Source organism: Microcebus murinus, chromosome 13 (genome assembly GCF_040939455.1).
Source record: "Microcebus murinus isolate Inina chromosome 13, M.murinus_Inina_mat1.0, whole genome shotgun sequence".
NCBI lineage: Eukaryota > Metazoa > Chordata > Mammalia > Primates > Cheirogaleidae > Microcebus > Microcebus murinus.
The window spans coordinates 21949185-21974634 of NC_134116.1; the positions used below are offsets into that span (position 1 = coordinate 21949185).

The window sequence follows — 25450 nt, forward strand, 5'->3', positions numbered from 1 at the left end:
CATATTGCTGTCGTTGTTTTTATTATCATATAAGGAAAGCCCCATTAAAGGAAAGATGAAGGATACCTGTGAAGGCAAAGAGAAAACAAAAAATCATAACATTCTCCCTGAGGCTTGTGTGTAGACTGAAAAAGGGATTGTCTTACCTGTTAATAGGGCCTGAAAGTAGGGCTGCCAGATAAAACACTGGACTTCTGGCTAAATCTGAATTTCAGATGAACAACGACTCTTTTAAGTATAGGGCATGTTCCCTTTGTTGTCTGGTGTCTCTATGTGCTAAATCTGGCAACTCTGCCTTAGAGCCTTAGAGCCACTCAAAGTGTGGTCCCTGGGTCAGCAAAAATCATGTCACCTGGGAGCTCGTTAGATTTGCAGAATCTCACTCGGGTTCCACCCCAGACTTACTGTCTTCATCATCTGCCACTGCTACAGCAAAAATGCTATAACCTGGGTGGCTTAAACAACAAGCATTTCTTTCTCACAGTTCTAGGAGCCAGGGTGTCCAAAACCAAGATGCTGGCAGATCCCACGTCTCTTCCTGGTTTGCCGATGGCTGCTTTCTTGTGGTGGTCTTTTTTTTTTTTTTTTTTTTTAATTATTTTTCTTTTTCTTTAGTTTTTAAATCTTTTTTTCTATTAGTGCTTTACAATCCATCAGATCAAATCTTGTGGTGTTCTCACATGACAGAAAGAGAGATCATCTCTCTTGTGTCTGTTCTTATAAGGGCACTAATCCCATTCATGAGGGCTCCACCCTCAAGATCTAATTACTTCCAAAAGGCCCCACCTCCAAAGGCCACCAGAGTGGGAGGGGGAGGGTTTCAGGATAGGGATTTTGAGGAGACATTAAGCATTTAATCCTTAGCGCTTAATGATCAGAATCTGCATTTTAAATAGGTGGTTAGCCTGTACACTGAAATTTAAGAAGTACTGTTTGGGGATTTATGAACTAGTTTCATAGACATTATCTCATTACCTTCACAGTGTCCCAGGAGGTTGGAAAGGAAAGAGAAAGTAGGGAAGATGTTGTCTTGACCACCTTGTCTTGTTGTCAGATGAAGATTTAAATGCTGAGAGGGCCATCGGGCACACCTGCAATTTTCTCCCAGCAAAGGACATAGGCCCTCCTCCCCCACCTCCTGTTTCCAGACCTGTCTAGCTACAGAGGCAGAGTGAGATCTCTGTCAGAGTTGAGTGAGGGTGGAGTGAGTCGGGGAAGCTTGGGGACAAATGTGGGTCCAGACCTGCAGGGAGTCGCTGCTCACACATCCTGACCATGGTGTCAACACTGCACACTGCACCCCGTGGCCACTGCGGCAGCCACGTCTCTGTGTATCCTCTTCTCTTTCAAGTCATCAACAATTTCAATGGGCGCTGTTAATTAATTTAGTAACAGCTTTTGGGGAAAATAAGATAATGTACATGGAGTACATGGAAATACCCACTATAAGAGGCATTTTGATTTCAGGATCGTGAAAAATTGACAGAGGTATGTTTCTGAATCAAGGAAATATGGTAAAGAGCTATGGAGTAGGATTCAGAAAGTAATCAGGAAAAGTATGGGTGGTGGAAGACACGCTGATGAAACACTTAGAACACAAGGCACAGGAGTGGGCGCAAAGAGAAGAATGTGGCTCAAAGAGTCTGATAGATAAAGCATAAAGAGAGGAAGTGATGTCTGGTTTATTGGAGACCCCATCACGCAGGTTTGAGTTTATGAACTCCAGGCATGACAGTCTCTATCAGTGCTAATAAGCACCTCCGTTCTATGTCCATTAACACTCACCGATAGATTTTTTTTTTTTTTTAAATAAAGGTTCTGGTTATTTTATTTCACATAGGTGATGAGGACAACTTTTATTTTTCTTTTCTCTCTTTCTCTTTTCATTTTTATACAGCCACCTCTAAAAAATTTAAAAAGGCCTGTCACCTTAAAACTCATACTTCAAAAGTGGGAAAAAAATAAATTATCCACAGCATAAATGGATTCTTCAACTTTACAAAATGATTCAGTAAAATTTCTTTAAGTGAAAAACTTCTCTGATATGTTTGTAGATCAATTAATATTTGGATGAGAAGAAAGTGTCAATTAAATTTAATTCAACAAGTCTTTATTTGTTATCTATTTACTATGCTAGTACACATAAAGTTATATTATTAAGATTTCCTGCCAATAGAATTTTTTTTGTTGTTTTTTGAGACAGAGTCTCACTTTGTTGCCTAGGCCAGAGTGACAGCCATGGCATCAGCCTGGCTGACAGCAACCTCAAATTCCTGGGCTCAAGTGATCCTCCTGCCTTAGCCTCCCAAGGAGCTGGGACTACAGGCATGCACCACCATGCCCGGCTAATATTTCTATATGTTTTTAGTTGGCCAATTAATTTCTTTCTATTTTAGTAGAGACAGGGTCTCGCTCTTGCTCAGGCTGGTTTCGAACTCCTGACCTTGAGCCATCCTCCCACTTCAGCCTTCCAGAGTGCTAGGATTACGGGCATGAGACACCACGCCCGACCAGCCAATAGAATTTTAAAAAGCGACTAAAGAAAACCATGAAATTATAATTGTTCAAATGAATCACAAATATCTGACAGCCTCATCTTTTAATAATATACTTATTATATAATAAAAGATATACTATTATGATAAATTTTAGAATATTCCTACAAATTATTTTATTGCATTAAACGTGATTATTTCCCCCACCTGCATAAACTCATCCAATGGTGTCCCATTGAGCTCAAAATAAAATTCAAATCTGGTCCCTGAGTACTGACCCAGGTGTTTCCCCAAGTATCTGGTCCTTTGCTAAATCTGCAGTCCAGCAGTGTGGCACTTGAAGTTCACAAATTCACTGTCCTTGCTCCGGCTACTGAGCCTTTTTGTGTGTTGACCCCATTGCCATCTTATAGCACTTGAGCCACAGAGCCCGGAACAGTGCCTGGGACAGAGGGAATGCTTAATACTATCGCTGAAGGACTAACTGAATGAATGCCATAGAACCACAAATTCTTTTATAGAAATTAGGATCTGTTTCATTTGTCCTCCTAACTTGGGGAGGACAGTATTTAGCTGCTGTTTACTTAAGAGGCAGGGTACTGCTATCAAAAAATACCGAGCTAGGATTTAGAAACCCAGCTTTCACCCTTGTTAGTTGGTTTTTTTACCCTGTTGGGTTCCTGATCTGCACAAGGGGGAACTTGGCCGAAGCATTCTAATCTCCTCGAGCCCTAACTTCAATGGTCTTTATCTTCCCCACTCATTTTCTTGGTGTCGTTTAGTCCCTTCCCTTAACCCCGCCCATGATCATTTTTTACATTCTGTTTTGTAAGAAATTGCATGTGCACAAACACCCAGTAACCTGCATGACTATCCCCGGCACTGTAGTTCCGAACGCAGCCTTCATTTTAGCCAAGGCTGAAAGGTAAACACAGATGGGCAACAGAGCAGCTCAGAAAAAATCAAGCGTTTTATTCATTAGGCCATCTGGTCATCCCTGACGGTGTCTTTCCGAACGGTCATCAGGAAAAGACACATGAGACGCTGTTAATTCACAGCTGAAGCTGCTGGCCAAAGGCCTTCTAGCTCAAAAGCCAGACACTGGTAACACACTGAGTATTTTGGGGGTGGGGCATGTTGTTAATAACATGACTCATTTCCTTCTCACAATCTAAGGTTTGGATATTGATCCTTTGGGCAACTTGGAATGGTTACAGCTCTTTCTATAGGTGTCTTGCTTTCACTTTGCTAAGTTCTTCCTAGTACGGCTAATAACATCACTAACAATTAGGTGCTAAAACACGCAGCCTAACAAATGACACCAACATGCACCCCGCTCTCACCCCACTTAACTTCTGCAGGTTCTTCTGAACGTAACAAGCACATACCTTCTTGTTTCCTTTCTATCACAGCTGTTTCATAGGCTTGAAACCGCCCAGTAAGGCCCAGAACAGACTCCCTGCTTAGTTCTCCACCTGCTGGGCCATCCCCAAACACTCCTTGAGTCCAGTTTACCAGCTGCTTCACCCACCTGCAAGCCCACCGATGGGGGCTCCGGACGAGTCCTCTCCTTGCCTCCTGCCCTGCCTGCCAGCTCCCAAATCAGTCCCCCTTTCCAGCTTCTGCACCCTATGCAGACCCAGGCCAAGCCCATGTCTGGGCTGACTCCACAAACTCAGAAATTCCATACCAAGCGGCCATGTAGCATTGGTCATCAGAGCAGAACGAGGAAAACCTCCATCTCTTGTCAGGCTGGGACTTCCCAAGGTGTGGGGCCTGTTGGAACCCTTCCCCCCGTGTCCCTCAGACATTTTCTTTTACCTTTGCAATGAACATTTCAATTGTTTTTTTCCCTCCGGGGTGAAAAAAAAAAAAACTACAGTTGAATTTTCTTTTCCCGTTTAACTTGTGATGAAAACAAGAGGACCCTGCAAATTTACGGATAAAAACAGCTTTGCTATCTTAAAGTCATTAAGTGAACATAAAAGGGCCCTTTGTGAGCTCAGAGTATCTGTAACCTGGCATCTGTCACCAGTCCTCCGTCCCCATCCGGGGGCAAGACAGTCAAGCGAGGATTCCACGCTTAATGGCACCTTGAGAGTAAGTGCTCCCGGGTGCCCATCAAACCTGTCACTCTCACAGCTGTTGCTAAGCGACGACGTGCCCCTCCGCCCTCTGTTGCTTTTTGCGTAAACAGGTCTGCGGACTTGTGCCAGGACAATTCTTCCGAGGCGGGACACGCTGTGCCCCGGGTCCGTGTGAACGTCGAGTCCCCCTCACCTGGCTTTGCTGTGCCCATTCCAGCACTGCTCCTCGTTGGACGTGCCCGCGGTCACGCTCTCGTCCTTGCAGATGGTGTAGGGTAATGCCGACCAGACCTTTTTAGAGAGCTTCAATTTCTCTTTTATGTCGGTGACCTGATCGAGAAACCAAGGAAAGCGAGTGAATGTCCTCCTCAGGCTTTGCCCATTTCTACGCAAGGACGTGACAGCAGGTGAAGGTTACACGACCTGCGATGTGACCAGCACAAACTCTCTAGCAGCGCTGAGAGACAGACACGGTGCTGCAGGGTTTACAGCCCGGGAAACCCTCTGTCCCTCCCCCCTCAGTCTTCCTCTGGCAGGGAGTTCTCAGGGAATGGCCTTTTTGTTTCCCCTTTTCTGTCCTTCAGTCCTTTGAATTAAAAACTTATGAAGCATCTCACCTGACGTCGGGTCCCTCTCCTGCTGACAGTCCTTACTGCGAGCACCCGACTTTAGAATTCATTGCCTGCTTGTCAGATAAATGCACCAAAACAATGCTCCGGGAGACAAACACTTTTTCCCGGTGGACTACTTGTTTCTGCACAAAATAAATATGGTCCCCCAATTTAGCTGCTGGTGCAATTGGCAGGCCCATAAAGCACACACTTGGGTGGTGAGCAGTAAACCAAACCCACTTAAAAATCTCTAGCACCGAAAGAGAAAAGTCATTCTAAATATGTGTGAGTGTAAATGTCACAGCTCTGTGGATGGATGGCCCGGAGAATCTTAGTACCAGCCTCTTAAGTGTTTTCAGGCTCAGCGCTGACTTTTTACCTGAGAACGGGCAGGGAGAGGGATTTAATACCACTGTGGCTCCATGAGAACATCTAGGTTCATGCAGTCACAGCTCGGATTTCCTATTCTATCTACATGAACATTGGGCATGTCCATGGATGGTTGAAATGAATCTGTTATCGGTTGAATTGTGTCCCCCACTCCCCAATTCATATCGAAGTCCTAACCCTCAGCACCTCAGCATGTAGCATGTGACTTTATTTTGAGACAGGGCCATTACAGAGGTAAAGAAGTTAAAGCGAGGTCATTATGGCGGGCCCTACCTCAGTATGACTGGTAGGAAATTTCCCCTGCCTTATACGAAGGGGGAATTTGGGCACAGAGATGTGCATGGAAGATGATGATGTGAAGAGATGAAGGATGAAGACGCCCATCTCTAAACCAAGGAGAGAGGTCTGAAAAGGATCCTTTCCTCACAACCCTCAGCAGGAACCAGCCATGCTGATGCCTTGATTTCAGACTTGTAGCCCCCAGAACTGTGAGACAGTACATTTCTGTGGTTTTAACCCACCCAATGTGTGGTACTTTGTTATGGCAACCTTAGCAAACTAACACAGATGCTAAAAATGTTGAGTAGACATTTGATGGGAAACAGGATATTTGCATAATCTCAAAGTACGGTACCTACCACAGATTACTTATTGATTACCAAAGGAAAACTGGCAATTTTACTGGGCAGAGACTAGGCAGGCCCCCACCTTAACCAAGTGGCCAAAGTGAGGGAACAAATTGATCTTGGGTATCTTCCCATGTGATGTGCCACGAAGGACAGTCACTCAGGCTGCGAACATGCATAACCTGAACCTAATCATGGGGACGCGTCAGACAAACCCAAACTGACGGGCATTCTGAAAGACAGCTGGTCTGTCCTCAAAAATGTCAGTCACGAAGGACCGAAAAAGGCTAAGAGTGCTTCTAGAGTGAGAATACGAGATGTGCTATCCAAATGCAGCCTGGATTGAACACCAGATCAGAAAGATAACTGCCATAAAAGACATTATGGAGATAATAGGCAAAATTTGTATACCGACTCTCTATTAGATAATAGCATTGTGTCATTGTTCAATTTCCTGAACATAAAAGCATATTGTGGTAATGGAGGAGAATGTCATGTTCCTGTGTTCTTATGAGATGCATGCTGGGATATTAACAAATGCAGGAGTATGATTTGTACAACTTAATAATGGCTCAGTGATAATAAATAATAAGTACATAGATGTATAAAGAGAGAGAAAGTAAATGTGGGAAATTTTTAATGATTGGTTGTTCTAGATGAAAAGCATACAAGTTTTCAAAAAATGCAATTTTTGCTAAAGTTTGAGTTTTTTTTTTTCCAAAATAAAACATGTGAGAAAGAACCCTTTACATTTTATTTGCTTTGCATGGTGTCCACTTTGGTGTTTCTAAACTCTAGGAAAGGCTACCATCTCTTTCTTACTCTTTTCAAAACAATCCCCAGAGACAGAGATACATATTACATATTTATATCAGAAAATCATCACCATCTCCAGGACTGGAATCCTATGGGGTTTATTCTGTCCCATAATAAAGCACACCAAGAGTGAGCAATTCTCTTTTCTGCCTATTTCATGCTGAAATCCCACCTTCATGCTGTGGGAATCTAAACCAGATACACATATTTTGAGAAAGAATAGCATTGCATGACATCCCACTGGCATATCCTCTTCTAGTATTTGCAGAATTTAACTGCTGATGTTGTGCTGCTCATTCTTTAAATCCAACTCAAGCACTGTCTCCTTTATTCTCTGTCTCATTCTCTGGCCTCTAAGTTAGACTCAACTCTCTGCATTGCACAGAGCCTAGTTGATGACGCTAAGTACCGATCCTTCCAAACTCTAATAATTGGCTACTTTTTCTTTTCTTTTCTTTTTTTTTTTTTGAGACAGAGTCTCACTCTGTCGCTTGGGCTAGAGAGTGCCTTGGCGTCAGCCTAGCTCACAGCAACCTCAAACTCCTGGGCTCAAGCGATCCTCCTGCGTCAGCGTCCCAGGTAACTGGGACTACAGGCAGGCGCCATCGTGCCCAGCTAATTTTTTCTATTTTTATTTGTTTTGGCTAATTTCTTTCTATTTATAGTAGAGACAGGGTCTCGCTCTTGCTCAGGCTGGTCTCGAACTCCTGAGCTCAAGCAATCCTCCTGCCTCGGCCTCCCAGCGTGCTAGGATTACAGGCATGAGCCACTGCGCCTGGCCTTGGCTTAAATTTTCCTGATTCTCTCTTAGACTACATGCTTCTTGGTGGCAGGAATAGGGTTGTCATTTGTCTTGATCCTCAGTGCCTGGTATGGGTCAGGTGGCCAACCAGCCCAGTGTGTCTGGAACTTAGGCGATTGCAGGATGCAGCATTTTGAGTGCTAACACAGGAAAGTCCCAGGTAAAGTAGGATGAGCTGGTCACGCAGGTCTTAGCACACAGGAGGCCCTCAGTAAGTGTTGATTGAGATAATGGGTTGCACTGTGGCATTCTATGGGTGATAGACATTTTTGCTAGCGTTAAATAGCTGGGGTGGCAATAATGCATGTTCTTTATCCAAAAGGGTGGGAGGGAACTGTGAATTTGTATTTGGCTAAGTGAAGACCCTGTCACAAGGGCGGGTCTGGAGGCCTTCTCTGCTCGTCACAGCACATTTTACAATCGGGACATGTTCTCTGTGGCATTTCAGTAGCCGTGCATTTTCGTTGCACATTTGAAGGAGATAGCAGCAAAGCAGCCGTGAGAAATGTAAATGCTGTTTTAACATTCCGCACAGAAACACTGGCCAATTCACCTCCAGACTGCGATGGTGAGGCAGACAGCTGAAAAAATGGACACTATTAGCCAGTGGAAAAGAACATGCCTTTGATGCTACAGTACGTGTGAATGATGGCAGCTTATTTTTCAGTACCGGGGAAGTTTTTCAATTTTCACACCGTTTGGAAACATTTTCTCATTTTATTTATTTATTTCATTTCTGAATAAGACATGTAACTGCTTTGCTGTAGTGACAGAGCTGAGGTTTTGTGTTTCCCAGCCCACCCTCTGGAAACCTAAGTGCACACGATTGTGAACTAAGCTTTACGTTAACCAGTGCCTTTAGTGCAAACATACTGCTGACAATAAGAGTGAGCCCTGGTTCGTTAACAACAAACCTGGTGGGATCAGAGACCTGGGACCAAATACAAAATTTATAACAATTTCCTTTCTTTGCTTCTCAAATGAGCTATTCTAGGACAAATTAACCCCATCCAATATTTGCAACTGGTATTTACCCATCATCACTCCAATATTGTGTTAGTAAAGCTGCAATATTAGTAATACTAGGAATACCTAAGTATTAATTTTTTTCATCTATGTTATTGATAGATTTTGAAAGTTAAACTTCTGTTATGCCATAGGAATCTGATCCAAATATATACTGTTGAGGTTCACAGTGAAAACATGAGCCCTCTTTTAGCACTTATCTGTAGTTTTTCCTGGTTTCTGACAATTTCAACTACTGACTTCAGTAGAGATTTACGCTCTTAATTGAAGGACTGTCAAAAGGCCTAGGAATACTTGACTCTCTAGGAAGACAGTGGCACCATTCTCGTACCTAACCTTATAGAACTAGAAAATAGACAAAAGAGGGAGGAAATCGACAAGGTGAAATGATGGCTAAAACCCTAGAGATTCGTAAAAACAATAGTCAGAAAGAAGGACTATCCAAGCCCTCTTACCCGATAACTTCACTTAGAAGGTAATCCTGCCCCAAATATTTAACCTGAATCTCATCAAGTTTCTGTTGTAACAACTCACAGTTTACAGGAAATGCTAGTGATAGAGGAACAAACTAGGTAACACCACAAACATATCATCAGACACATTCACTGATGAGAGAGTATATAAGACAGTTGGCTTCAAAATTGGGCAAGTAAATAAATTAATTGATTAAGGCAGGAAGACTACTCTAGATGAAAAGAAACTCCGAAAATATAGCAACCAAATTCTATGTGTAGACTTTAACCGAATCCTGGATTTGGAGGAGGGGACCCAGCTATAAGAGAGAATTTGGGGAATTTTGAATATAGAATAGATAGTAGTTGATATTACTGAATTACTGTCAATTTTCTTAAGTGTGATCACGACGTGATTGTGTAGGAGACTTTCCTTGCTTTTAGGAGATTCATGATGAGATATTTAGGGATAAAGTGTCACTATATCTTTTACTTGCTTAAAAATAGCAAAAAAAAAACTATTATCAAATCTGTACCAGGGGTATATGGATGTTCATTTTATTATTTTTTCTGTATTGTTTGAAAAAGTTAAAAATAATGAAAGATTGGAAAAGAAGTAAGACTTTGTTGTCAGGGCACATGGCTGTGAAGAGCCTTGCTAGATTGAGCATAGGGCAGTAATTGACTCAGAGTGATGGGGGCGAACTGTGAGCTTTCACTGAATCCAGGCACAATCTTCACAACTCTGTCTGTACTGAAATAGTATCACTACACCCTTTGTGCAACTGGGAAACAGGGCTTAGAGAGGCTACAAAACTTGCCACACATGTAGTAAATGAGGTTCAAATTCAAACGTGGACTTTGCAATTATTACTCTTTTTATTATTATTATTTATTTATTTATTTTTTTGAGACAGAGTCTCACTTTGTTGCCCAGGCTAGAGTGAGTGCCGTGGCATCAGCCTAGCTCACAGCAACCTCAAACTCCTGGGCTCAAGCAATCCTACTGCCTCAGTCTCCTGAGTAGCTGGGACTACAGGCATGCACCACCATGCCCGGCTAATTTTTTTTTCTCTCTATATATTAGTTGGCCAATTAATTCCTTTCTATTTATAGTAGAGATGGGGTCTCGCTCTTGCTCTGGTTTTGAACTCCTGACCTTGAGCGATCCTCCCACCTCGGCCTTCCAGAGTGTTAGGATTACAGGCGTGAGCCACCGCGCCTGGCCTTGCAATTGTTACTCTTAATTACAAGGCATACTAGGGCCACGGCTCACTGCCAGGGCCTTCAGAGTGCGTGTGTTGGAGTGGTGGTAGGGGTTGTGTGCACCTCTGGGGGTGTGCAAGTGATTCAATGGGATTTAGAATTAGAACTTTTATTTCTATTTTTTAAGTAGAAAAACACAAGACGAATTAAGCTTTCCTAATATTTATTCTAGAGATGGATATCTCAGTTGGTCTACATAGTGATGGCTATTTCTCAGTTATCCTAGGGAAAGAGTAAGACTTCCACAGTGGGGAGAGGCTACCCTGTCCCCACCCCACTAACTTGCTGCAAGTGTATTGACACACCATATGTGCTGGTTAAGTGCTTTTATGGATTGGATTATCTAGTTTTAACTAACTCATTCAATGGAATCGTGACTTTCACTTTGGAAAGAAACTCTGGATTTGATTCATTTTCTTTCAAGCAATGCAAGCACAAGTGAACAACGATTAGATAGCAAGATAATATTCCTCTTACTGTTGATACATCTGCAAATTCACAAAGCAGAAATAATAAAGATTATTTGTTTTATTTTTCTTGTCTTAAAAGTTTCCATTTTTGCATAAATTTCAAGAGACACAGCATGTATTAGTTCAGTAGTGTTAATGTTATAATTTATGTATAAACAATCATAAGTACCCTGGGTGTCTATCATCCTGAATTTTTTGCTGATAGAGATGTAAGACTTAAAAAAATTATATCTGGAGATTACTAGTCTATAGCACAGGGACTCATGCAATATATTTTGAAGCAGTGATTTAGCAAGCAAAAATTCAATAACATTCAGTGAGATCAGCTTAATGAGACAGGGAAGTGTAATACAATTTAGAAAAAGTTCCAATACATTGGTTAAATAAGAAAAAAAGCTTTTGTTGCTAGTATCCCTTCATTAAACCCTTATTATGTGCCTTTTGTATGACAGGTTTTATGGTAGCCTCTGGGGATATGAATATGACTCGTCCATGGTCACTCTTATTGAAGGGTTCATGCCTGGGCTGTCTAGTAGGAGCAAACAGATACGGAGCAAATATTGTAGTCACGGGTAAACAAGGGGCCATGAGAGCACTGATATTAATTTGTCTGGAAATTTCCTTTCTGGGGAACATCATATTCTTTCTCAAGTGAATAAGGCTTTGCTGATATTTGTTTTTTTTTTTTTGTGGCTGCTAAACTCTATCATAGGAATGATTAGGAAGCAGGATAATTTTAGTAACTTCTATCTAAAGGGACTAAAAACAAACAAACAAAAAATGCATCATGTCCTCCCAAGTCTTCGCTTCCAAGAACGGGATGATTTAGTCTACGTAGAGTGACTGCTTGCAGCCACTTTTCTGGTCTTCAGCTGCTCGCTCTGCTGAAGAGCAGCTGCACTTTCATGACTCCCAGGGACTATCTGCTCCACCGCCAGCGACTCAGTAAACAGCGCTTTGTGTGTACCAGGTGCTTAATAAATATTTGTCGAGTGAATAAATACATGAACAGCACTGCCAATGATCTGTCAAGGGAAGTAAGATCTCAAAAATTATTGATTATCTGCCAGCTCCTGCCTTCTGAACTTTCCTTTGGAGAGCAAGGAAGACATGGGCAAATTCAGTCAGGCCTTCAGGAACAAAAGTAATTCTCCTTGACCTGATGACCCCCAGAGCAGGATGGGTATCTCAGATGATCCCTCCGATCTTCTAATTAGGATGCCAGTCTCCTGTCATCTCAAATGTCATTCCAGGTGTAATTTGCACAGGTATGAGGGAAGAGCCTCAGGGACCTCAAAACGATCTTGGCTTGGGGAAAAAACATGAGAATGTAACTATAAATGGAATAAATCCCACCTGAAACAGTCTCTACAATCCTTATCAACACATACCATTTCCAGTACCTTCCTTTGGTTTTCTGAACAAGTGACCTGCTGAATTCTGATTTGGGGTGTTTTTGAGCCCCTTTTATTACCTTTGTCTCCCATGTGAATTCTCCGATGGGGCATATTTGACTTTTTTCTCCAAGAGACATTGCTCGTGGCTGTCTGTCTACCTACTGGAGGCCCAAACTCCTTCTATCCTGGATCTGTTGTTTTCCTCTGGCTCTTCCCTGGGCAGCTGTGGTGAGAAGGCCACCCGCTGTCCTCCCTCAATCATCCCTGGACCAGATTCCCTTTCCTGGCTACCTGTTGCGAGTACCTGGCCCGATGCCCTGTTTGCTCATGACTTCAGAAAGATTTCAGTATGTCTATTTCATCTGTAGGAAAACATAATGTAACCAGATGTAAATAATATATACCACATCTTTAGAAAAAAAAGGCGATTAATATTTCAAGGGCTATTCACTAAATAATACATATGGCGGGGGAAAAAACACAATGTGAATATTTTATAGGCTGAAGGTCATTTGTTAGCTTTGGAAAACAATCTGTTTAAAGAAATGAAGGCAGCCTCATCTTTACCTCATGGACAAGGCCCCATGACTTGGTCAAGTTAAGCGCAACGCATGATACATAAAACCATTTTTGCAACCTAAGAGTTGAATAATTCGGTTTTGGAGACAGTGATCTCGTCAAGCTTTACTCTAAAGAAGAACAATCTTTTCTTATAGCACCAAATAATTCAATTCACCGTGTGAGTCTGCGTTGGAATTCAAGTCATGCATACTCCTTCAGTAATCAAACAAGGTCTGTGAATGTACCTGTTCACAACTTCTCTCACTCACTTGAAAACACATACAGTCTGGAAGAGAGTATTTAAAGTTCCTAAGACTCTGAATAGAATACTAATTTTTCTGACGTGGCCAAATACCTATAAATACAACCTCGCAGACATTCTTAGAAGAAGTAATCCGTGTCTTGCGATAATGGCTTTTAGCGCTCTCTTCGCTAGAACATCAGTTTTCCATTTATTCTGAGTTCGTGCAACTCTGGTGTTATTTCTCATGCTTCAGATCGTCACCGTCTTTAGTGTAATATTTGGGGAAGTTCTGTAATGCTTGGTGGAGAAATTGCTTGTAACACGTTCTCTTCCAGGAGATTTCTGAGTCAGTCTTGGGATGACAGCAGGGCTCTGTTGAATCCAGTTTGTCAGTGAACCCAAAGCAGACTTTGTCCACCTAATATGTCCACTGCATCTTTGAGACACCACACGACTTGAGAATAGCCCCACACTCTGGGATTTATCATAGATTCCCAGCGAATTTAAAAACAACTTCTAGTTTATTACCATGTGACATATTTTTTCACCTGTGGTATGGTACTTTCAACATTACTCCCAAGAAGACAAACACTCCTGCGTTTTGTAGGAAAAACTAAAAAAGGATAAAAAAAACCCAGTGGGAAGGGAGAGAATCTCTGAAGGTTCAAAAAGATAACGCTTAGCTTTGTTGCGTTTCACAGGGGCGATTGGGAATTGGATGAAAAATTAGAGTGTGAGTCATCCATTCTGGCTTCCGGTTTCTTGGCTAGAGGAGCACACTGTATTAAGGGCATGAGCCTGGAAAGAAAGACGGGGTCCTTTTCTGGTAAAACACTGGTCCTCAGAGTGGGATAACTATGGGAAACATCAGAAATATTTTCCTATTGTTGTTCAGGTTAGATGTTTGCAGCATAGTTTAAGAAAATAACAACGAACGTTCAAATCTTCACGTCTGTAGCTAGGGTTCTGGTTGTGCCTCATTCTTCAGGGCACTACATATTAGGAAGTAAGCACAGTACACATTCTGCAGATGTCCTTAAGAAATGCCGCAGTCTTGACATTGAACTCGTATCTACTGAATTCAATGGTGAAAAGAAAAAGACAAGAAGTCATTTGGTCTGTAGGAATCCATACAAAATCAAAGTATTACTCTGCATAAGGGTACCTAAAATGGGGCACTATTTACTTTTCTTCTTTTTTGTTGTTCTTTTTAAATTTCAGAATATTAAGGGGGTACGAATGTTTTTGTAATGGACTATTTACTTTTCAAGACTGAAAATTATAAATAATTTTAAGGGGTGGTTTTGTTGTTGAATCATGGAATGTAGAGGCTCAGCAGAGCTCCCACAGTCCAAAGCTTCTAGAGCATTCTCGACAGAGACTCACCTAGGCTTCACGTAAATGTTTCCAGACAGATAGCAATTCTGGTGAAAGAGGAGGACATGGGATTTCCTGCTTGACCTAAGGCAGGCCACGCCCCTCTCTGGGCAGTTCAGGAGCTCTTCCTGGACAAGCCTGACCACACAGCACATGCATATTCTTATTCTTCCTTCTGCACGTGGCATTGAGACTGAGTCTCCAGCTTTTTTCTCCTGCTTCACTTTGTTCCTTTGCAACCTATCCCTGGTTTCCAATTCTGAGAGTGGATTCTGTTTTTTTCTGCCCATCCCCTGGGAAATTCTCCTTTTTGCATTATTTCTGACCATAGGTCTGCTCTCTCCCTCTCTGCTTTGGAGGCCAGTTCTCCCAAGAGACCAGCTCTTCCTTGGTGGCTGACTTTGAACTCTATAATTTCTTAGGCATCATTTTGGACATATAGATACAGACATCCCTAAGGAGCTTGCCCTGACTTAGAGCATGAAATGTGATAAGCTCTGATTCTAAATTAGGGTCGTTAGATATGCAATATTCATGATGGTGGGTTGGAAGATCTCAAGTACAGTCTCAAAAAAACCCAAAAAACAAAAAGAGAATAAATTCAGTATTTCTAGCAGTTTTCTATGGCACTTTGAAGCAATTTGGATATTTAAAAACTGACCTTTGATCCTACCATCATTTAGTTTATCTTCATTACAGAATAAAAACTTTTGGAAGTTCTTTGTGGTTTGAAAAGCAGATTTCCTCCATTTTTCCTCAATTTTCTGATATAGCCAGGATCATGGTAGTAGCATGGGGTTGACCCCTTTGTATAGGAATAATCTGGAAAGGAGCGCTAATTTGGAAAACTGCCAGAAAGAGCTTATATATTTAGTAGCCCAATTTTGTCACTGTGAAGAAAGTTTGAGGTTCTGAACATCTAGTCTTGCCGAAAAATTCTGATTCTTTTTCCAACTCTTACTTCAAATGTACAACCCCTTCACAGGGGCTCTGATGAGACTCAGGAACCCATAAAGAATCTCTGTCTCTACTTCTACCTATGATTGACATAATGATTCTGTTAAGCTCATAACCACCTGAAGTTACTCTGAAAATATTGAAATTTCATTTTCAGGGAATGAAATCCAGGACATTACAAGTGTGTCTGCTAATTAAAAAGGGGAGGAGGCGTAGCTAAGCATTTCACTTCAAATTTAGGCATTCCTGAATATTTTAGAGCTCATTATTTAATGCCAACTGTTTGGGGCTTTATTCTTCCATACCAAAGCTGGGAAGGAGATGTGTATTCTGGTACCTTTCTCTAAAGCCTACAGATGCTTGGAACTTAACAGGAAACAAGAAACATCTTTTTGCTTACCCGAGGGTGGTGTAATCGAGCCCGGCCTTATTAAGTAAGATATTGCAAACATGATTCCACCCAACAGTGAAAGTACTCGCAAAGATGTACACACATTGGAAAAGTAATTTAGATGCAGCATAGAAAAATATTCAGCAAGTGGTAGGTAGAAATCATATTTATCTAAATTCTAAAGCCATTTATGGTGGAGATGGGTTGTCCTAAATCTTTTATGGAATAGGCAACAAAAAGCATATAAATGTCTTTTGGGCATGTGTGATTTGATTTATACTTAACTATGTAGACTTGTACGGTGTGGTGCATAATAAATGCAACTTTTGCATCTATTGTGTTATATTTATGATATAACACAATGTTCTGCCTTTTCCTTCATGGGTTTAACTGGAAACTGGTTGGAGTTTAATTGCCAGTGATTTTGGTCTAAGGGAGTTCTAGGAACAATGGGATGACAGACTCATCAGCATACCCAGGAACGCAAACCATCAGATGCAAGGATGTCTATGAACTCTAGCTCAGATGTAGTGTCTACACATGGGGGAGGGAAGACTATGATTTAGTGGGTAACTCTTTCTATGTGTCTCAACTCAACTGTCTCTTTTTCTAAGGCTCCTCCCTTAATGTTAGAACCTCTGCACAGAGCCCATGCTCACAGACATCCCTTTGGTTATACCTGTCATAGAGATTTCCCCTTTCATTGTGATCATGGGTCTTTCCTTCCAGCCTGCAAGTGACACAGGGGCAGAGCCTCTGTCCTCTGTGTTCACCACATCCTAGGAGATGTGTGTCCTATCTCCCAACACAAAGCCTGGTTTATAGGAATGAATGAATGAATGAGGTGGAATAGGCAGAAGGGCAAATTTAAATTCTGGGTCTCCAAATGAAATTGTAAATGAAATGTAAATTCTAGATGGCCTAATGTGCAAAATAAACACATTGCTACAGAGAAGGGTGTCTTCCTTGTAATCCTCCCTATTTTCTGGAGAACTGGTTGTTTAGGGTCTATTTGTGGGTTTACAGTTCAACTAAACACACACACACACACACACACACACACACACACTCATGTATTTGGTATCTATAATGTACTAGGCCCTTTTTAGGTCCTGGGCATACAATGATATGTAAGACATAGTCTTGCCTTCATTGAACTTACCTTCCAGGGGAGGAAAGATATATACACAGAAATGAGCATACTAAATGTTTCATATATTTAAGGGTTGTAGGGTGTGAGAAGTATAATCAATATTTCATTACAAGAGAGAAAATGGGATGGAGGAAGGCTTCAAGGAAGAGGAGGCAGTTGAACTGGACCTTGGAAGATGAGTAGTATTCTGCAGGCAGAAGAGTTGGGAAGATCTTTTCTTGGCAGAGGAACCCTGAGTAGCAAAAGCTCACGGATACGAAGCCTCTTCAATAGGGTAGAGAAGTCCACAGTGTTTGCTTTAACTGTGACTTTAGCAAAGTTGCATAATCTCCCTAAAAATCAGTTTCAAAATGGGCAGAAATTTATCCCTCCTTTAAACACCATCTTCTTAAAGACTTAGTAAAGTTTAGTAAGTTTATATATTGCTAGCACACTTGGAACTGGAAGTTCTTAATGAGTAGAAGTATCACCATGGGGACAGATGGCATAGGGTGACTAAACTGTGTTCTTTCTTGGAAATCAAGTTCTTACCCCTGTGAGGTAAATTACCTGTTCCTAGGAGCCATCTGGTTACCTTAAAGATTCAATTTACCCCATAGGGCACCAACCAGGGTGTGCTATTTACTCCTCTTATGATTAGACCCAGGTGACATAATCATACTCGACTTTCACCTTTACATCGTCAGCATCATCAACCTAAATGGGTTCTCTTAGTCTCCTGCAGGCTGCAGAGAGGACATAGGTTGTCCTTTTTAGCTCTAATGGAAAAAGAACCACCTTGTAAAATGGCAGGATGGCTATTCTGGGCAAGAAAGCAATGACATTCTAAGGCAGTGATATCCAGTAGAAATACAATGCTAGCCACAAATGGGAGCCACATACATAGTTTTAAATTTTCTAGTGGTCTCATGAGATAAAGTAAATTAAAACCAATTTTAATATTATGTTTTGTTTAACCCAACATATCCAAAATATTGTAATTTTCATGTATAATGAGTATGAAAAAAATTTTTTTTTATTTCGGCATATTATGGAGGTACCGATTTTAAGGTTTCAATAAATGCCCTTTCCCCTCCTCCCCCCACAAGTAGTATGAAAAATTTTAATGAGATTTTTTTACATTCAATTTTTTTGGTACTAAGTCTTCAAAAATAGTTTGTGTTTTATACTTACAGCCCATCTCAATTCAGTCTATACGGTTTCTTCTCCAGTGCTCAATAGATACATGTGGCTAATGCCTGCCATGTTGAATGGCATGGGTCTTAAACTCTGGTGTGGGTTTGTTATTCTTGAGGTTGCTGTACTTACAGCAATGTCAGTTCTGTCTATACCACTAAACATCTCCAGTGCCCCACAGCCATATGTAGCAGGTGGCTACCATATTGATAGCACCGTCTAAAGGTCCTTCCTGAGCACACTGGGAGAAGGGGCTAGTTGGTCCTGAGAGGGCTTGAGCACAGTCCCCAGGCTAACACTGTTCACTTAACATTAGACTGTTCAGTATTTTCTTCTGAATTTTTTTGGTAGCTTGTACTTCAAATGAATAAAACTCATTTGTATCCCCTTTCTCTGATGTTGCTCTCTTGCCCTTCATTACAGACCCCTAATCGACTGCCCCAAGTGCACCAGGAAAGAACTGATTCCAAGTTAGTTTACATCAGAAGTCTGTTTGGGACCCAGCCCATCTCTAGAATCGCTTTCGTTTATACAAATGGGAACATGTTGCATTCAGTTTTGTGACATCTGTCAATATTTTGCCTACGGACAGAGATTTTTCGGCTTACACTTATTTGTTTTCCTTGAAATATGACAATCACCCAGACAAGTACACAAATCACATATAAACAGTTTGATGAATTTGTACCAAGATACTCATGTAATAAACGACCAGATATGTGGCAGTTTTTATAAAGGAAAATACCTAAAAGGTTTTTGTTGAATCCAATCCCTCTCACAAAAGTTCACTCTCTTGAAAACGAATCGCATGAAGTCATTTATATGCAGGGATTACAGATTACAAAAGAGTAAATTTTCTTATTGATTTAATATGATTTTGAGATTATAAATTGCAGATTGGCTCTCAGCACATGCATGTATTTTTAAGACAAAGGGTGTCAAAAAGTTGATACAAAAAGTTGCCCAAAGTAGCCTGACATTATCCCACCTTTTCCTTTAGGGCGGTACAGCCTCACCTGCAGGCACTTAATGACCACCTTCACTGTGGCCACCAGATGGCAGTGTTGTCCAATCTTTGCCCACCTTCTGCCCCCTTCCCACAGCCTTGTCCCAGGGAATAAAATTGTGGATTGTTCCACTGCATATAAAACTGACAACCCTGTTATTTTAAACTTGAAACTGACAGGCAGTTATTTTAATGAGGTCTACCAGAGCCAAGGTTAACCAAAGCTTTATTTCCCTACAAAATGTTAAGGCCACAGTTCTAAAAGGGGCCTGTGAAATTTTATGTTATTGATACTTTCTCTGACTGTACAAGTTTTAAGATATCTTTTGACAAGTACAGCTATGTGATGAATACAGACATCTGTTTATATATAATAGCTAAATTCTACATTACAATTGGTTCAAATTTCTCCCAACAGGTCCCTTTACTCTAAGTTACATTCTTGCACACATACAAAAAATTCTTTTCTACTGTTATCCATTTCAGTCTGTTGTGAAGCAAAAGTATATATTTTTAGCACTTTGACTTTCTAGCTTAATGAGTCAAAGGAAAATTTAAAGCTTATTTCAATTCCATTAATATTCCCGAATGAAATCAAGTGTAGTATTTCATTCTTTATTTCTGTGAAAGAAGCTGGGATCCAGAACAGTAAAACTTAGTTACAAAGGATTTTCTTTTATAATAGGTACTTCTACAATGTGTGGTGGTTAATGGCATTATAATTTATTTCCTTTCCCTTGAATTGTCTTTTTATGTTGATAAAGGAAGGATTTAAAGTCAATTGCTAACTGCATCAATATTAAAAACATTAGAAACTACCTTTTCTCGAGCAATTTTGCCAATGTTTTTCTGTACATTTTTATCTGCTACAAAAAATAATTTTTAACATTTAACCAATATTCCTGTCTGAATTTATGTATGTAGAGCCTGCAAATAATCTATTTCTACATTTACAGAATTTACTTGGAATGAATATTGTCATTGGCCAAAGGCCTGCCCAGGAAAGGACTTTATAAGCTCAAGAAGAGCCTTGATTTCTAAAAGTGGGTCTCAAATAAATGAATTTCATGTTCAGTCCTTATTTATTGGTGGTAATGTCAATTTCACTTCAACAAATATCTAATGCAAACCTGCTATGTATGAAGAACTGTGCCTGCCAGACAAAGTTTACAAAACTCAGAAACAATCCTTGTCTTCAGGACCAGCTACATAATTTGTGGAGCCCAGTGCAAAATTAAAAGGTGGAGCTCCCTGTGCAAATATTAAGAATTTCAACAAGGCAACAGCAGAACATCAACTCAAGTATGGGCACTTCTAAATGCCAGGTCTCAAGCAACTGTACAGGTTGTAGCCCATGAAGCCTGCTTGTCTTCAAGAAGCTACAATCTGGTTGGGTTTTACTGAGATATATAACCAGGAGATGAGACAGAGGATGGTAATCATTACCATAACAGTGATGGCTACTGTACCTATCTATAGCTGCCCAGCAATAGTATCCGTAATTACTTCCATTTTGCACAAAAATGTTGAAAGGTAATTCTTGGTGTCTCCACTTTTCAGACGTGATAAAACAAGAACTGCATTTCTAGGATGACATTTTTGTTTAGTGAAATGTCATCAAGTCCTTACTAAGTAGCAGGCGCTGTGTTAAACTCCTCACTTATATCTCATTGCTGGATCATCACAAGCTCATATGAACAATGAGGACACTGAGGCAATGGGGAGTGAAATCACTTGGCCTCAATCACATAGTACAAGGAAGCAGGGCCTGGTTTTGAGCCTTGGCCATGGGGGCTTTGGAGCCTGCAGTCTCAAATGAACCATTACAACAGAACTGGCATGCTGACAACTGTGGATGCCTTCTAAAAGCCCAGTCCCTGTTGGTAGATATCACTCATTTCCAAAAAAAAAAAAAAAAAAAAAAAATGGAAAATAGGAGGTCTATCTGGAAAGTATCCAGCCATGTAATGTGAAAAATAGAGACATTTATTGAAGAAGATACAAGATACAAGAAACACTGTACATAGGACAATGACGCCTCAGTCCCCTTCAAAATAGGCACCTTGGGACCTCACACAGTTCTCCTAGCATCTCTTAACCTAACCTGGGCATGTTTAACATTCTCAGGTGTTCTGCTTGTTGCAGGCCTTCCAGAATGTGGCTCACTTTCAACATTCTAGACCATCTTCGAAGCGTTTGTGCCACACTTTTATTTGCACTGCACTGATTGCAACACCCTTGAAAACCTTCTGAATCATCCGAATAGTTTCCTCGGAGGAATGGTCAAGCTTAATGCAAAAGTTCATGCAGATTAGTTGCTCCACTCGCTCATTTTGAATGCCACAGTCACACAGTACACATCGTCATTCAACAGTGTCTAGCCCCCCACTGACTAGTACAGTGACGTCACCATTGTTCACACATGCCCATCCCAGTCCACTCTCCTTGGCTGCCAGGTTACATCCATGTCTCTCAAACCATTCTCATTATATTAACAATGGCTGGATAATTTCCAGACAGGCCTCAGATATTGGGGCTCCCACAGTGCTCTGGAAATCTTTGTATTCTCCAAATTACTAGTCCATGCTAATTTTCTAGATTTTTTCCAACACCATTGTGATTTTAGCAGCCCTACAAACAATTTCCTAATTTTTGGTCTTTTTCTAAAAACACTATGGGTAGAACAGTCTCTCCTAATTGTTTAGGCCTTTTCTTTCTTTTTTCCCTAGGCCTTCTCTAACAATGCCTATGGTGAACTGTCCAAAAACACAAGACTACACATTTTTCAGGCTAACATTTTAAATCAATCCGTGCTCTCCTAGGAGTTCTGAAGGCAGAAGAATCCAATGCTGTTTTCCCAGTTACTCTTCTGGTTATGAACAAGAGTGGGTTATATGGTCCCTGGATGAGTCTCTCTATCTCTTATCTATCATCTACCTTAAGCGTCAATGGAAATAATAATTTCCAGGTGGTGCTAAGAACATTCCAGATGCACATCACCATAAAACCTAGGCCATTTCTCTACATGCAAGTGTGAGAAAGTGAAAGTCCTAAAAAATTCCTCCCTGGCTTTAAAATGGGAGAAGTGCCACCCTTCTGGATTTTTTCCTCACAAAACAGCACAGACCAACTCTTCCCCTGGGTTTTCATGACAAAAGGGAGAGTTCTCCCATGGGCTACATACACAGGCTGGAAATCCAGCCCTACATATTTAATGGTCTGTATCTAACAAAATTGCATTAGAAATCCTCTCCTTGAGACTATTTCTCTTATGAAATGGAAAGTAGTAAAGAAAACAAAATTTTCACCACCCTGCTATAGGGATCCACTGGGACATGAAAGAGCTTTGCATTTTCCTATTACACTGTACTTGGGAATAAGGTTGAGAAGCCAGACAGTAAATCTGATTCAACCAAATCCAAAGCACTTGGAGGAATCACCTTTTTATTGCAGATAAGTATAAAAACAGTACTGGAAGCACACTGGAATCTTAAAGATAAAACACCAGCAGCTTTTTGTTAATAGATTTGGTAGCTAAGCAGTGGTACTTAGAGAATAACCTTCATCTCTTCAAAGAGTGATCTCTGCAAAAGGAGCTCTGAATGTAAATAATTAGAATGATTATTGTGTGGAGTTAGCCTAATATTAGGCTGCTTCTCTATTTCTGCTTTGAAGAATTATGTTTTGCTCCTGGTGTGTGCAAAGTCACAATAGAATTATCATTCAGGTGTATGAGGGTACAGTCTGAGTCCTTGCTAGCAGGGATAGAACCCCAAAATCTCAATTTTTTTTCTGAATTAATAAGATTCACTGATTTGATCTTTTTTTTTTTGCATTTTCTCATTAGAAGCTGAATTTTTATAATATGCCACAGTGATCCATAAATCACAAATTCTGACATGTTTCATTCTCTTCATTGCTTTTAGTATAACAAAAGGAAAGTTAAATAGCCTTTTGAACAGACTTTTCATTTTTCTTATTTCTTCAAATTATTTTCTATGTGGAAAACAAGCCCTCTTTCTGAAGCCAAATCACAGACATTACAAAAAGAGGCTCAGCCCATTTTCAATTTGTTTCTTTTGTACTCAGAAAGGTAGGAGGATTTTTCAAGGGTTTTCCCAAAGCTAATTGAAAGTGAGGTGTTATTTCTGTAAGCACCTAAATCCCATGTGCCACTAACTTCCCCTTCTCCATTATTTATATGGTGGAGAGGAAAGTTCGAACTTCAAAGGAGTTAGAACTTAGGTCTAGACCTTGATTCTACTTTTATTGGTCTGTGGATGTGACCTCACAACAAGAAGAGAAGCTTAGAAGTCTCCTCTCTTCTTCTTGACTTTTTCAAACAGTTTGCTAAAAACAGAGACATAAAAACAGGCTTATCTAAAACTTGATTAAAAAGAGGATTTTAAGAAAATATAATGAGTATCCTGGGAAGTTATGGAAACTCTACAGTGGTCTTTAAAAGGAAAAAAAAACTTCTCCCTGGTCAAAAATGGTTAAGGCATAGAGGGTCGTGGGCTTGTTGACACCATGCTGTTTGCTTGAAGTGCTGTCAGGACAGACTCACCTACTAGAGCCATGGCCTGGGCATCTGCATTGCTAACTTGCATTCCTCCCACAACTAATCCTCATACACAGGAGATCTGAAAACTCAGAGCCACAGAGTTAAGAAATGTGCTATGTGATCTTCCAGAGCACGTTCAGCTCCGTGACTTCAACTTTGTTTTCTTTCTCGGAAAGATCTTTTAATTTTCAGATTTAATCTAGCTTTTTACATCCGTCTTTTCACTTCTTCCAAGACTGGGTTCTCATGACCAATGAATCTCATTGCAGTAATTTTAAAAATCTCCAAAAAAAAAAAAAATGAATTAAATTAAAGAAAATAAAAATAAAAAAATCTCCATTTATTTTGTTTAATTTTTGAATATGTAGTACTACTGCCCTGACTTAATTCATGGTCCTTCCTCTTAGAGGGTGATGGGCATGGCTGCGTGGCTGCACGTGCTCGTGCCTTTGGTCAGCAACATTCATCAAGGGCCTACTCTGCCTGAGGTTGTCCACCAGGCACTACGGCTGCAAAGAGGAAAAGGACATTGTCCTTTCAGACAGAGATCATGCAGAAAAAGTAAATTAGAGAAGTGGGCTGCGTTTGTTCATTCACTCCACAAACATCTACTATGTTCCAGGCACTCTCCTAGCTTTCTATTCTGGGGAAGTGTGGACACAAACACAGACAGTAGTGCAATGTGATGTCATCGGTGACAAGCACTGAGTTGAAAGGGATAGAAGCTAGTGTAGAGAGTGTGCTTGTGGGCTTTTTCAAGAGCAGAGACCAATGACCCCAAATTGACTAAACTGAGAACAAGTGGGAAAAGCTAAGGGGACTCAAGCTAAAACAAAGGGGGTAGGGTTTAAGGGGTTAAATCAGCACTCTTGAAAACAGGCACATGGTAGTACCCAAGGGCTGTGACCACTGAAACAGAAAGCCCATCAATTGCCAGGGAGGGTAGGAGAAGTGAGGCTGGCGTTCTCACGGCCTGGGTACATTCGGTTGGCTGGGAGTGCTGCAGGTGCCTTTAGACACAGGGCTATTCACATGTGTGTGCGCATACGACCAGAGCTGTAGCACGTGGTCGAGAGGTACAGAGAAGGGGTCTTGGGTCTGCCCAGAGTACTGGGGGTGTAGGGAGAGGCCCATATAGGGGTTATTTACTAGGGCTGACCTTGAGGAACGAGCTGGTGTGTGTTGGGAGAATGAGGAGGGCTTGGGCTCCAATCAGAGGAAGCCATGTTCCAAGGCTCATGTGGACCACACCCACTTGCGCTTTGGAAAGTTGCTTGGCGTGACTGGCAGGGAAAGTGCGTGAGTTGTTGGAGAAGGCAGGAGTTGGGGCCAGAGAACTGGGTTAGACACTGGCGGAACCTACAGGGTTTTCTAGTCTGCAGTGAGAGTCTGGGCTCTTTTCTGGAGGGTCAGTTGAAGGGTGCTAGAACAATCCACGCAAGGTCCCAAAAGACACAGGTATGGAAGTGAGAGAGCTGGCCTGGGGTGGGCAGTGGTCTGGGATGACGACAAGGGCAGATGGGCAGTGCCTTGTTGTTGACACCTAACATGGATTCTTAACTGGCAACTCCATGACCCATTTT

The 25450-nt window shown here is 41.1% G+C and overlaps 1 protein-coding gene across 1 annotated transcript in view; it reads right to left on the bottom strand.

The window, feature by feature from the left end:
• GPC6 (glypican 6) overlaps nt 1-25450 on the bottom strand; it is a 1089202-nt gene that overhangs the window by 18190 nt on the left and 1045562 nt on the right. The window contains exon 7 of the mRNA XM_012769753.3: nt 4776-4912. Coding sequence (XP_012625207.1) covers nt 4776-4912 — 137 coding nt within the window. The remainder of the gene's footprint in view (nt 1-4775; nt 4913-25450) is intronic.